Source organism: Scylla paramamosain, chromosome 2, assembly GCF_035594125.1.
Source record: "Scylla paramamosain isolate STU-SP2022 chromosome 2, ASM3559412v1, whole genome shotgun sequence".
In the NCBI taxonomy this organism is placed as follows: Eukaryota; Metazoa; Arthropoda; class Malacostraca; order Decapoda; family Portunidae; genus Scylla; species Scylla paramamosain.
In genome coordinates this window covers 16,019,265-16,033,461 of record NC_087152.1, presented here as the reverse complement: position 1 = coordinate 16,033,461, position 14,197 = coordinate 16,019,265, and the positions used below count along the sequence as shown (strand labels likewise).

At 40.3% G+C, this 14,197-nt stretch overlaps 1 protein-coding gene and 1 long non-coding RNA gene across 4 annotated transcripts in view; one reads left to right on the top strand and one right to left on the bottom strand.

The window, feature by feature from the left end:
- The window catches only part of LOC135110980 (neural-cadherin-like), a 31,379-nt gene extending 29,207 nt beyond the window's left edge, over positions 1 to 2,172 (top strand). For all 3 annotated transcript variants that reach the window (XM_064023791.1, XM_064023770.1, XM_064023781.1), the window contains exon 25: positions 361 to 2,172. In XM_064023791.1, the coding sequence (XP_063879861.1) occupies positions 361 to 1,217 (857 nt within the window). In that variant the 3' untranslated portion in view covers positions 1,218 to 2,172. The remainder of the gene's footprint in view (positions 1 to 360) is intronic.
- Positions 2,173 to 8,079: 5,907 nt separating this feature from the next.
- On the bottom strand, positions 8,080 to 8,997 carry LOC135106575 (uncharacterized). The gene is made up of 3 exons (XR_010271369.1): positions 8,847 to 8,997; positions 8,360 to 8,656; positions 8,080 to 8,271 (listed from the first exon to the last, which is right to left on the bottom strand). It is a non-coding gene; the product is annotated as an uncharacterized LOC135106575 (long non-coding RNA).
- Positions 8,998 to 14,197: the final 5,200 nt, after the last annotated feature.

Below are 14,197 nucleotides of genomic sequence, written 5' to 3'. Positions count from 1 at the left end.
TCTATTGAAATTGTTCATTTTTAATTGGGTGCTGGAAGAGTAAAATTGAAAACAAACAGAAGAATGAAAATGTTGGTTACGCATGCACTGCAGACCTGGCTGGTCAATAGTAATGTGCGTTACTGACTTATATACGTAGTACATAACATTTCTGTACTTTGAAAAACAAAGTTAAATCCTGTTCTTGAAAGACATTTTAATAATACAATATTCAATAAGATGTACATAATGCACAACTGATAGCCTCACCTATTTTACTAACCATGGTAACAAAATTTTTACCATGGCATATACGACCACCAGCCCCAGTCCTTTAAAGTTCATTTCAGATTTATGCAAATAATCTCTGTTTAATTTTAGGTGGACATTTCGGGGGAGAGATTCGATTTATAGGAGGATTCCAAGAAGTTTCGAACCTACTAAGTTGTCTGAGTACACCGGAGACAGCAGACCCCTCGGCCCGGGGAGGCGCGGCTCGGGGCTCTGCTGGGGACATAAGTAACTCCAAGCACTCCTCCAGCCAGACGCTACTCCACGTTCTCCAGTCGAATCTCAAAGCCGAGGAAGGTAAATGTGACCAAACCAAGAATAATGGTGTCAGAATCGGAAAAACTGAAAAAAGAGACAATAGTTTTGATAGAAATATAGTGAAGCACTCTAGTGTGGGTCATTACTCCCCGTCGGTGTTGGGAGGCTCTCCATTCTGCACCTCCATCATACAGACAGGAAAGCACGACTCTCTGAGGGTAAAAAAGGAAGTGTTTCATCAATCACTGAAGAGAAAGAAGTCTGACATCAAAGTGACGTGTGTGTGCACTGACAGCATCGATGGCCCCACTGGCTTCAGCTGGCAGGGGAAGCATTTGGACCAAATGGCGCGGGAACAGTCGCCTAACCGTCACTTCCACTCCTTGTGTAGAACCTGTATCATACTGAGTGCTACATATCCATCCAGTGTGCAAGGAATATGTCGACACAGCCAGTCGACTTCCAGTTTGTACTCCGTTCTTGCCGCCGCGACACAAGCTGGTGGCGAACAGGTGCGCGCGGTGCGATGCGGCAGTGCTGGCAGCGTCCTGCGTTGTGTTCATTCTCATAATCACGAAGGAAATCAATGCAGCATAAAACCTTATTGCCGAGAATGTTCAGTGAAACTACTGGGTATGCATAAAGAGAGGACTGCCGAGACCAATATTTTCCAGAGCAACGACACCTAGTTAGGAGCTACGCTATTACAGGAGATGGCTATGAATAACGAATCCCGATGTCTCATACCAATAAACATCTACTTTGAATGTTTTGAACATCGTGGATGATTAATTTTGTAGTTTTATAACCAAAAGAGTATTTAATATTGCCTCCTGAAATTTTGTAAAGGTTGTGGAAGATTTTCATAAGGAAGTATCTTGTAGTATTTTGTAATGTGTGTGTGTGTGTGTGTGTGTGTGTGTGTGTGTGTGTGTGTGTGTGTGTGTGTGTGTGTGTGTGTGTGTGTGTTAATATATGTATACCTACAAGGAAGGTACGGTGTTTCAGGAACAGTACAGATATATCAGGGTCTAGTACCAAATATTATATAAATATTATGATTCATAATCGGTCTGGATGAGATTTCGTTTGCTGGTACGAAGGCAAGGTTGTTATTTCGTCACGAGGTCACGTGGCTGAAAATGAAGCAGCAGCACGAGCTACTTACGAATTCCTTCTTTTCTTCTGCTTGAACGGTTCAGTCATTGTGAATGTGGTCTGTTCATGGTGAGGAGGATTAACACATTTAGCAAGCGCATCAGCCAGGAGGCCCACGTTCCTTCAGGCCACATAGGCATCAATTATAATTGCCATGACCAGGAAGTTACTACTGATGTGAGTCCCGCCTCAGTCACTCTTGAAGAGTTATGAAAGGAATACTAATGATAAATCTGTATGTTTTATTCTTTCTTTTCCAAAGTAATACAAATAAGCTTTAACTGTGATTTGAAATGACATCTGCACTTTCTTGAATGTTGTGAAAGGCAATTAGAAAATGCCTTATACATATGTAGGTGTTGAATTATTACATCCTTGTCTCTGAGTTGAGCAATTGCTAGTGTTATGCCATGTTAGGCTTTGAGGTCATTACTTTGAGTCTATTTATGTATCATCAGGATTATAATTAAAGGATGCTTTCGAATATTACTTATATTAATTATTATGTCCTGAAGATCATTTGTTAGTCGACCATGATTAAGCTTTACAACATATGATGACATTAATGTGAAGTCTCTGGTACTCAAGTTTGATTTGCTTCCTTGTACCTTCATTGAGGCCAGGAAAAAAAAAAAACGCTTTCTTGTAAGAGTTAAATTCAGAGAAAGACAATGAAAAAATACAAGAATAAATAAACAAATAAACAAGTAAGATCACGTGCCATCTTTCTTTTCTTTAACTGCGCTTTTGAAAGTTTTCCCCTCCTTTTCAAACTTTTCGTTTAGTTCGGACGAGTTTAAACATATTTTCTTTTGTTAAAAAATGGATATTCGTTCCAATTTTTCCTGTGGTGTAGTTTGCTGGTATATCGTTTTCTATGACACGGAATTTCATTATCGCTGCTGCTGTTGTTGCTATTACTGTTGTTGTTGTTGTTGTTGTTGTTGCTGTAATGTTAAGGGGCCTTTACACAGTCAAACGGTTTGCCAAACCCGGTTGTCCAACCTGCTTGTCAAGCGGTTTGAAGAGGTGTCAAACAGTCAAAGCAAACTTACATCAAACCTCAGTCCTCAGCTCAGTGTGATTCGCGCTTTTGTAAAGGAAAGATATGCCTCTCGACTAGGACGATTTAATTGTCAGTGGCTTAGCGGTGGCACTAAGGGAAAAAAAAGATCAAAGTGGACAAAGGACTGGCTGTTAAAAAGAGATCAACATTCACATACCAACCTGCTTGTTGATTTGAAATCAGAGTCAAATGACTGGCGTAATTATTTGAGGATTGACGAAGAAACATACATAGATCTACTTTCCATAAGGCTGAATGATCTCTGTAGGTATGTATGAATTTCAGTAACACATCCCTCTCGTGCCTCTTTCCATTTCTGTTCTCCATATTTCAGCTGTAAGATATGACCCATCGACTCCTTGGTTTGAAGCGCTACTGAGGTTTGATGTTGCATGTTCTCACACGCAAACTGTTTGTGGATGAGTTAAGCCCCGCCCACAAAAGTCAGGCTCGATCAAGCTTTCTTCAAACCGTTTGGCCAACGTGTTTGACAACCTAATACCCCGTTCGCACGTTCAAACATCACTTCAAACACGTGTTTGTCAAACCGGGTTTGACAAACCGTTTGACTGTGTAAAGGGGCCTTTACGCTGCTTTCCTCCATCGGTCTATCCCACTTACTCTTTAGGCCCGTTTCTGCACTCCTCAGAAAGAAGTGGAATGAGTGAAGACCGTAATAGCTACACCACTGAACACAGCATCGACAAATGAAGTCCTCAAAAGTTTTAATAAGTTTCTTACACAATGTTACAATCGGCAGAAAGCGTGTGTGAGACGTCAAGAATCCCGTTGCCTAGTGCACAGGTTGGTAACTTGTGGAATATGAATCTTGGCAGCAACATGTTTTAGTGATGATTATAATGATACCAGTGATTCAGTGCCATTAGGATCTGTTTCAGCTATAAGAGGGATCAGTTTGCATATTACTGTAGTAGACAGTCTTATAGTAGATTATCTTTTTCTTATATTTGTTTATCTTATATTAATTTTCTCTCTCTCTCTCTCTCTCTCTCTCTCTCTCTCTCTCTCGTTTGTTTACTCTTTTTTTCATTTCTAAAACTTAGATTATCTATTCCTGGTATTTGTTTATATTCTCTCTCTCTCTCTCTCTCTCTCTCTCTCTCTCTCTCTCTCTCTCTCTCTCTTTGTTTCTTTTTTTTTTTTTTTCCTTTATAAAAACTATCACGTAGAGTGTTGCCGTACGATTGTCTCCATCTCTAACACACACACATCTATCCCGAATAAATCTACGCATGTGCAGGTATTTGATATCACTGGCAGGGATAGCATGAACTAGTTAGCAAGATTCTAGATTAGGTTTGTTCAGTGGTGGACGTGGTGAGGATGACGGAACAAGACTACAAGGTTGAAATCAAATTCAGGCAACAGAGAACGAAAAGCTGTAACATTTCTACCGAGCATCTATTAATTGTTAGTCAGTCACATCCTTATGGTAGTGTTATAGAATGAAATTGGGAATACAGGATGAAAGAATTATATCCCTATCTATTTATCACTATTTAACAGTCCTGCAGTATGTCATGTTTTCAAGAGGCTCACCTTCAGTAATAATAACTACTTGTAGTCGGCAATACAACACGAAGCAAACACGGTTACCCATTTACAATCTGGAACAGAAAATCTGCGAATATGTAAAAGAAAACGTGCCTAAAATCAAATTTATGGGTAACAATAGCATGTTGCGGATTGAGAACCATGAGGACAAAGTATTGTGGTAGTCTTTGCTTAAAAATATCCCGAGATTTATTCGTATTCAACCGTGAGAGACAATAAATGACCTACACGAGAAAGAGTAACAGGTTCAAGGTTGAGAAAAGCTGGATTTTAAATAAAGAGATAGGGAGGAACTGGTTATCAAATAGAGTGGTAGATGAATGTAATGGACTCCGTAATCCGGTTGTTTGTGTTGAGTCATAAGAGGGCTTTAAAAGAAAATTAAAGAAACTTATGGAAGGCGATGACAGGTGGAAATAAGTAAGTATGTTTCATGCAGGCAATCCCATGTGTAGGCCTGATGGCTTCTTGCAGCTTCCCACATTTTCTTATGTTCTAACGAATTCCACTCCTGAAGAAACACTTGAGATTCACGATACTTCATTTGAAACAAGATTATCACTGAGGTTCATGTGAACTTTTATCCTCCTCTATTATCCCATTATCACAATAAAAGCGATACAAATGGCGAAATATGTCATCACTATAAAAAAGACCGTAAAACTATCTATAATCTTCAAAGTGAGCTTAATCTCTTTAAATTATATAAGTGTGATCAAATATGTTTCGATTTTGTTTGCGAACTAAGCTGGACTCTGTTTATCATAATCCGGATGCGGGAACACTTGCTTTTCGCAGGTGCCTCGCCCCAGGAGTGAGACGCCCTCTTTCTGTATAATTATTAGGCACTTTTATCTAAGTTATTAGGCCAGACTCATAAGAGCATAAGATAAGGTAACATAAGCACATAAGAGAAGTTGCAAGAACCCATCAGACCTACACGTGACAGTCCTTGCATAAAAACATGCCCACTTGTTTCCAACTACCTATTGTCTCTACGCATAAATTTGTCTCTTTTGAATCTCCCCCCATTCACACAGTAGTAACAATCTGATTACATAGCTTAATCCAGTCATCTACCACTTTTTATTTGAGAACCAGTAAATTCACTATACTGAGTGATTCCGTCAACTCCATTGGTTGCCAGTACCAATATCAAATTAAATAATACTGCTTTCATTAGACTGAGCACGGGGCAGTCCAGCGTCCTCGCTCCTGTAATGAAGCATCGGTTGCCCGTTTCATGCGGATGTGAAACTGGCAATGACAAAGCTCGTCTCGTATAAATCATTCTATTCTCATGATTCCAGTACAGCCTTAGCAGGGTTCAGTAATGCAATTTACTTTCCTTATTGTCTGGTCACATCTCTGCCTTATGCATTCAGTTATGTAGTACTTTATAATCTTCCTCCATTGTGCACTAACTGGTGCGTTAAGAACGGTCATAACCTGGTGTGTTGTTAAGAAGAATTGTCATAACCTATTTCCTCACGCTATTCTCTATGCTCTAAAGGGATTTCATCCATCTCTCTCTGCTTCGTTATTCCTTTCTCACTATTATAGCTATTCCAACCAAATTTTCTCACCACCCATACGTCTCAATTTTATTGGTCTTTACCTTTTTCTTCAGTGTTACATCATCCGTAGATACCTACATACTGGTTTTATTCCTGTTTTACCCGATTTGTTAATATTTTATTAATGAACTTGTTTCGCCTTATTCTTCCGTTCTCTCGGTCAAGTTTTCACCCTCCTGCTTTCTCTTAGTTTTCTACCATACATTTGTAATTACATGTAGTCCTCGATACCTTATGCCAACAGAATTCGATTGTTGGATTATATTTTCAGTTTTCTACCATACATTTGTAATTACATGTAGTCCTCGATACCTTATGTCAACAGAATTCGATTGTTGGATTATATTTTCATTCTCTAAATAACTTGCCTTAAGATCGGACCTATGTTCCTTCATGAATCGTATGAACACTAGAGTGAACCCCAGTCTCTCACTTTGTTCCGCTCACCAAACCACTCACTCAGACATCACCAAGCTGCCCACACACACCACACACACACACACACACACACACTGGAAATTTATACACAAAGGAATCGGCAACACATTTAATTCTTAGCATTATAATTTACTTCAATGACAAGACCTCACATTACATTCTTCACAGGGCGCAAGTGCACCTGCCATCTGCTTCACTAGCCTCACAGCCTCGCTGCCTCATCCCCAGCTGAATTCCCACCAACTGTTACTGATCTTACTGCAATAAGAAAATAGGGCATTAAATCCAGAAAACTACTTGACAGAATATTCTATAAAGACGAAAGATAGAAGATAAAACAACAAATAGAGGAAAGATAGAAAAAATAGAGAAATAGATAACATAAAATGGAGAGAATATAGAGAACAGACAGAGAAGATAGAGAAAACAGAAATGGAGAAGCGAGAATGAAGAGAGAATATAGAGAACAGAGACAGAAGATAGGGAAATGGAGAAAGAACATAAAGAAGGAGCGAGTGTCTTTATGTGTATGGATATTTGTGTCTCCTGTCTCCAGGTCCCCCTCACCGAAGTGAGCATTATCCCCTCAAGGGGGGGGTATCACAGTGGCGAGCTGCTCATTGTTGCCTGGTAACGCCATAGGTAATAGAGTCAGAGTAGAGGGGAGAAACTTGAAGTAGTGGTAAAGATATTAATTAGTTTGACCTGCAAGAGACAGAAGATATTAATTTGACCTACCCTGCAAGAGACAGCCCTGCAAGAGACATTAGTTTGACCTGCCCTGCAAGAGATATTAGTTTGACCTGCCCTGCAAGAGAGATATTAGTTTGACCTGCCCTGCAAGAGAGATATTAGTTTGACCTGCCCTGCAAGAGAGATATTAGTTTGACCTGCCCTGCAAGAGAGAGATTAGTTTGACCTGCCCTGCAAGAGAGAGATTAGTTTGACCTGCCCTGCAAGAGAAAGATTAGTTTGACCTGCCCTGCAAGAGAAAGATTAGTTTGACCTGCCCTGCAAGAGAAAGATTAGTTTGACTTGCCCTGCAAGAGAGAGATTAGTTTGACCTGCCCTGCAAGAGAAAGATTAGTTTGACTTGCCCTGCAAGAGAAAGATTAGTTTGACCTGCCCTGCAAGAGAAAGATTAGTTTGACCTGCCCTGCAAGAGAAAGATTAGTTTGACTTGCCCTGCAAGAGAGAGATTAGTTTGACTTGCCCTGCAAGAGAAAGATTAGTTTGACTTGCCCTGCAAGAGAAAGATTAGTTTGACTTGCCCTGCAAGAGAAAGATTAGTTTGACTTGCCCTGCAAGAGAAAGATTAGTTTGACTTGCCCTGCAAGAGAAAGATTAGTTTGACTTGCCCTGCAAGAGAAAGATTAGTTTGACTTGCCCTGCAAGAGAAAGATTAGTTTGACCTGCCCTGCAAGAGAAAGATTAGTTTGACTTGCCCTGCAAGAGAAAGATTAGTTTGACTTGCCCTGCAAGAGAAAGATAAGTTTGACCTGCCCTGCAAGAGAAAGGTTAGTTTGACCTGCCCTGCAAGAGAAAGGTTAGTTTGACCTGCCCTGCAAGAGAAAGGTTAGTTTGACCTGCCCTGCAAGAGAAAGATTAGTTTGACCTGCCCTGCAAAAGAAAAAAAAAAATTGACCCGCAAAAGAAATCATTAGTTTGACATGCAAGAAAAAAAAAATCTTACCTGCTTCACCTTAAAAAAAAAAAAAAATCGTTCGTTTTACCCGAGAGGCAAGATAGAACCATTCCCTCACCTTTCCCATTGTCAGAACGCCGTGAGATTTTCCGACTTCCATTCAAATATCTTCTTTTTACACCTTTGCGACTCTGGTCTAGTTTTTGAGTTTGCGTCTTCGCGACCATTTCTTCAGGACACGCACCAACTCAGTTAAAATAAGTGGACACATCTCCCACGCAATCCTGAAAAAAAAAAAAATAATAATAAACAACCTAGTACAGTACGGAAAGTAACACCGTATAAGCATGTATAAAAGAACCAATCGCTCACCATATGAAAGTAGCACGCCCGCCACCAGCACAGTCTTCCTTCACCAAATTGGAGTTTCCATCTGGTCGCCGCCACAGTGTACTAACAAAGGCATTACTACTCTGGGAAAGGCTAGATCATTCATTAGTATGTACCTGAAAAAGAACATTCATTAGATTGTACCTGAAAGGCAATGAAGATTAGCCGCGCAACCTATCGCCCTAACACCTAGGAAACAGTATCTTCACTTTACTTTTTTTCGAAGGGGTGCTCCAGCGCTGTCTGTCCCACGATGAGACCTGTGATACGGGTACTCACCTGCAGAAAGAGGAGACAATTAGTAACGTGCAATAATAATAAACAGCTAGTACTTCATTATCGAGGACAAGTATCAGTATACTTACAGGAAGCAAGTCACGTGGCTAAGTCAAAGCTTAACGAGTATTTTGTTAGTGATAATGAGGCCTAATACAAACAACAATGTCACTTGACAGCAGGCAGTACTTACCAAATCCACCGAGAAGAATATGCTGGAGGGGAACGATAAATTAACGTACACTTTTCACTTCACTAACCGCGACGCCACGCGTGCAAACACAACCCACCCGCTTTTGTCCGCCGCTCGAGTACTAGTAGACCGACTGTCTCTGTGGTTGCTGCATCATTGCCTCGGGCTCTCTTCAAATGCGTCGTTGTTCCTTTGGCTAACACACTCTTACTCCACGTCCTCATATCTCCACCACGGGATAAGATCAAGGTAAGCTTGAGGGCATTAACATTAATCTCTGCGCTAAGAAAAGACAATCCGAATGGTAGGAAATAAATGATATACCGCGCTCGATTAATTTCCTTGTAATGGTTTCGGACACGGGCATGGAACAATCGGCCGGCTAACTACTTGTCATCCTCACGCCACCCATGCCCCTTCCCTTCCCGTCTATCTACCTTCCGCCTCCCTCCACCCACCTCTGGTACTCCATCACGTACATCACGCCCGTGCTCTATACTCCTTTGCAGAGCAGGTATATCTTCCTTAGATTACTTTACATTCCGTGAATATGATAAAGAACCTAATGTTACAAAATACAGTGGGCCTTGTTATCCTCATTAAAGAACTACCTACCAGTCCAATAGCTCTTTTAATTATCAATTAACTTCGTAATTAGGACAACTTCTCCCCACAAAACTTACACGTGCATTTGCATTTCTCCATCAAAGTATGCTAGTGCGTAGAAGAATTTTTCTGAATATCGTATAGTAAGAAGCACAAGTATCACATGTAATAGACGAAGGTAGCCTCCACCCCAGGTCTCACCGGGATGTCTAGCCTCGCCTACAATAATATTATGCAGAGAAAGAATAGGGCACTTAATGTTGCATCTAAAAAAAAAAAATATATATATATATATATATATATATATATATATATATATATATATATATATATATATATATATATATATATATATATATATATATATATATATATATATATATATATATATATATATATATATCATGTGCAATTTATCATTCTGCCCATCTAAAATCAATCCCAATATTTCAGCAAGCTTCCAATGGTCAGCCAGGCAAAGGAGGCGCGGAGCGAGGCTAGCACCTGTGTGGGTGCCTCTGCCTCTGATAGTCACCTCATTATTGCAAATTATCATGATACTGCTTTATGTCAAGTGAGATGTAGGTCTTACATGACAGAGGTTAATCTCAGAGCGAAGCCGTCCTATTTTTTTTTTTTTTTTTTTTTTAGAATTATAGACGCGGTTTTCATTGTAAATGAGTCTAGTGAGTGAGTCAAGGAGCAGGCAGTAAGCTAACATCGGGAGTTACGGAAGCTCGGATCAGGCAAAACGGTAACGGTTGAGAGGAGGCTTTGCTCATGGCACACAGCAGCCTTAGATCTCAAAGCATTGCTTTCCTGTTATCTGAAATTATCGACAAGGTGTTCTCTGTAAAGAAATAAGTAGTTTAATTGGTAAGAATGAATCAAGGAGTAGATAGCGACCAGGACCAGGGAGGAGAGGGCGAGTTAGAGACCGTGTTGTAACGAGGCTTACGTGGCGCACAACAGCCTTGATCTGAGTGGAGGTGCAGTCCTTTTATCTGGAATTATCGGCGAGTTACTGGGGATAAAGGAAATAACTGTAGCCAACAGACTTTATTTCTGGGTACAATACGAGCCTTTTTAAAATGTTGACAGACGCAATACAGGAATCAGCAGTGATAATGATTAATTAACCTAAACTTACCCTAAACTTACCCTATTGTTATTTCAATATTATTCGTAACTTTCTAGCAAGGATGAAAAAAAGCAGGCAGCACCAGGATAGATCGGGCAGAGCGGTGTTATGTTTTAGGGTGTGGGAGGGTATACGGACGATGAGAGGGGGTGAGAGGAATGGAGAAAGAAAGGAAGGTGGGGGATGGAGTAATGATTGTCATTCTTTGCCATATTGTATCCTTCTGTATTGATTTCTTATAATTGAAAGCACTTCCAGATGTGTGTTATAATATATTTATGGATATCATAAGTACTTATCCTGTCGTATTGGTCACTCCAGAAAAGGTCCTCGCTGCTTAGTAACTGCATTTTTTATTCCTGTTATCATTATCATTCTCATACTTACGTACGTATTTTAGAAGCCAAAGAATCACGATAGCTTTGTGTTCAGCCATTCTGACTAATGAATTACTTTATTTTTCTATCAGTTAATGAGTTGGGTTATTAATGAGTCAGTTACTACATTGTGAGAGATGGAAACTTTTATCTATTTATTTACTTATCTATTTTCTTCTTCTTCTTCTTCTTCTTTTTTTTTTTTACGTTAGGAATGCATAATGTACAAAATATAGAGGACATCACTCTACAGCCATGTGTATAAGCATGACTGGGCTTGGGCATGATAATGTACTACCATGCGTGAATACGTGTATGCAAGCGTGTGTGTAGATTTCAACGTGGTGTCAGCATGTGCCTGCGCTGCTGTGCTGGCCCTGTGTGCTGGTGTCTCGTAAGGCCCAGAAACATGTAAGCCACAACTAGTGCCTGAATGTCCTTTGCGGTCTGCAGCAGGCTGAGTCGCTCCATAGCTGAGTGACGGTGAGTATATGTTGTACCGCTCTGTGCCACGCTCTCTCCACCTAATGGGCTAGCGGCTGCTTGTTAACCGAGTCTGTTGTCATGATTTTGTTTTACGAGTATACTGCGGAAGTAGAATAGCTCCTCCTCCTCCTCCAGACTACAGCGGCTGAGGAGCATGGCGTGGCAGCTCCGCCAGCAGCTTCGCCTGGGAGGAAAACAGCTTGTCTGATGTTTGCTGCCAGCTTGAATGACTACCACACGGCGCTGCTCATCATGCTGCAGCAGGCTGGAAGCCACGCCAGCAGGGCACAACAGCAACATCAGCCTGCCATTACCAGTAACAGTTTAGTAAATGACTGATTGATGCATTGAGCCATTGATTGATGTCAGTGTGCTATAAAAAGCGATTCACTCAGCGCCTTCAAAAAAAAAAAAAAAAAAAAAAAAAAGCTGTCCATCTGATGATCTTGCAGCTGGTAATATTCAGTGGATCCATACATAGATTTTTGGTTTATTCAGAATAACCACTCTGAAAGCTGAGAATATAGAAACCTGTGGTGTCTCTAACGAATTGACTTTTTAGTACCACGGCTGAAAGTGGTTTAAAAAACGAAACGTACTAAGAATCAGCTACATTGATATTAGTAGATAGCGACATCATGTTTGAAAAAATCGAGCCTTTACAAGGAGGGGGACATGATATATCAATCCTATCTATAAAAAAAAAAATATATATAACAATGGCAGAGAGAGAGAGAGAGAGAGAGAGAGAGAGAGAGAGAGAGAGAGAGTGTTACGTTATGACAGTTCACAGTATTTTTCATAATAATAATAAAATCTTACTATCACCACCATCAGAACATAAAAGAGCAACGATGGTATTTCCATGGGACGTTTGCATCATTTGACTTTTGAAAGGTGAGGCAAGTTGATGTAGAAGCAGGAACTAAAATTGGTTAAAAAAAATATATATATTAGTGTACAAGTTACTTGGGGAAATCACAGGGAGTGGGATGCGCACGCAGTGGGTAAAAAAAAAAGCACGAGAAAAATCCAACCTATTATTACGAGTATAAAATGTTCTCGCGTGGTGTGCTCCCTCCTTTGGTTAAATAATTCGCCTCTGAGTTCTTTCCCACGTACTGAATTAACGCTGTGTGTTCTGCGTAGAAAGTCCATTGAAAGCTGTAAGTAATGCATCTTTTTTTGATACATTTACCTGATTGACTCCTAAGTGAAAGAGTGTTGTCAGGAAAGAACACACACACACACACACACACACACACAACTAGTTTCTACGATCCAGAATTTTGTCCTATTTTTCATTGGTCGAGAGGGTGGAGCTCCAAAGGGCTTAATCTACCTACAGTAGACACCTCGGAAGACTGAAAATGCCTTTTACCACCACCACCGCCATTACTACTACTACTACTACTACTGCTACTACTACTACTACTACTACTACTACTACTACTACTACTACTACTACTACTACTACTACTACTACGATTATAATAGTACTGTACTATTATCACTGTTGTCATGTTGTTGCTGCTGCAAGTAGCCTGCTACTACTGTAAAATGTACGCAAATTCTAGAAAAAAAAAAATTGGGCATATGAAAAATATTTTCTAATGCATTACGTTAATCAAACCTATAAGGAAATATACATGTAGGTATACTACATAGAAGCGAAATATTTAAATGCATGATCACTTTCCCTTGTTTCATTCCGTCACTGGACACTCATCTGGAGGGGAGAAGGGAGCAAGGTACGTCTGGGTATGGGCAAGACTTTAATCTCTCTTGTACACACCACTACAGTAACTTAAACACATGTATACTGACGGCTCCTACACCCCACCAATACCATCCAAATCCCTTGCTGCTGCCTAGAGGTTGCCTGCAGAACTCTGCCATAAAAGAGAGCCTTAAATCTGACTAGGCCACTACTCCTCTCCCCCACCCCACTGCTTTCACACTTTTTACAAACTCTCACGGCCCTCAAACTCATTCATTGCCATTCCCACAAGACATACCACTTCCTTTACTCAGACAGACGCAACCTCTTTACCTAACTATCCATTACACAGACATCCACCTACAGTCAGTCCCCTCCCATACTGACATTGTAAAACACCGTGGCCGACTGGACGGCAAACAAGGTTCACATTGTCTCTCTCTCCCATAGACTTTAATACGGACCAGGCTGACTTTACTCATTTACCGAAATAATGGATAAGTCTTACCAATAGCAGCTCGTTATGTATTTTATCGCTGTCACTCCAGGATAAGCAGGCTTGGGGATCTGGTGGGAAAGCGAGGTTTTAAGGTGGGGGTGGAAGCTGGATTTTTTTAATCTAAAAAGTCTAAGGAGAAAAACATTGCTTTTGGAGAAAATCTCTAAAGTCCGAAAGTTTTAAACAATAGTCAACAAAAATATCCGTCCTCCATACTGATCTCAATAATTTGAAATCACAAATCTTGCAAATTGTAGACCCTGACCCCCCCATATCCATTGCTATGCTGTCCTAATCAGTAAAATTGCAGTTTAACTCGATACAATGTACTGAGTTAAACTTCTACATGTATCCTGCTGGGAAAGCAGGATTTTAGGGTAGGGAAATAAAATTATTCCAGATTTAGACATTTGTGAAAGGTCTAAAGATGCCATGCTTTGAAAATGGGGAATTTCTAGTCTAATCTAACTTTACCTAACTTAATCTAATCAGTGGGTGGTTTGCTGGTGCCATTGAGTTTTC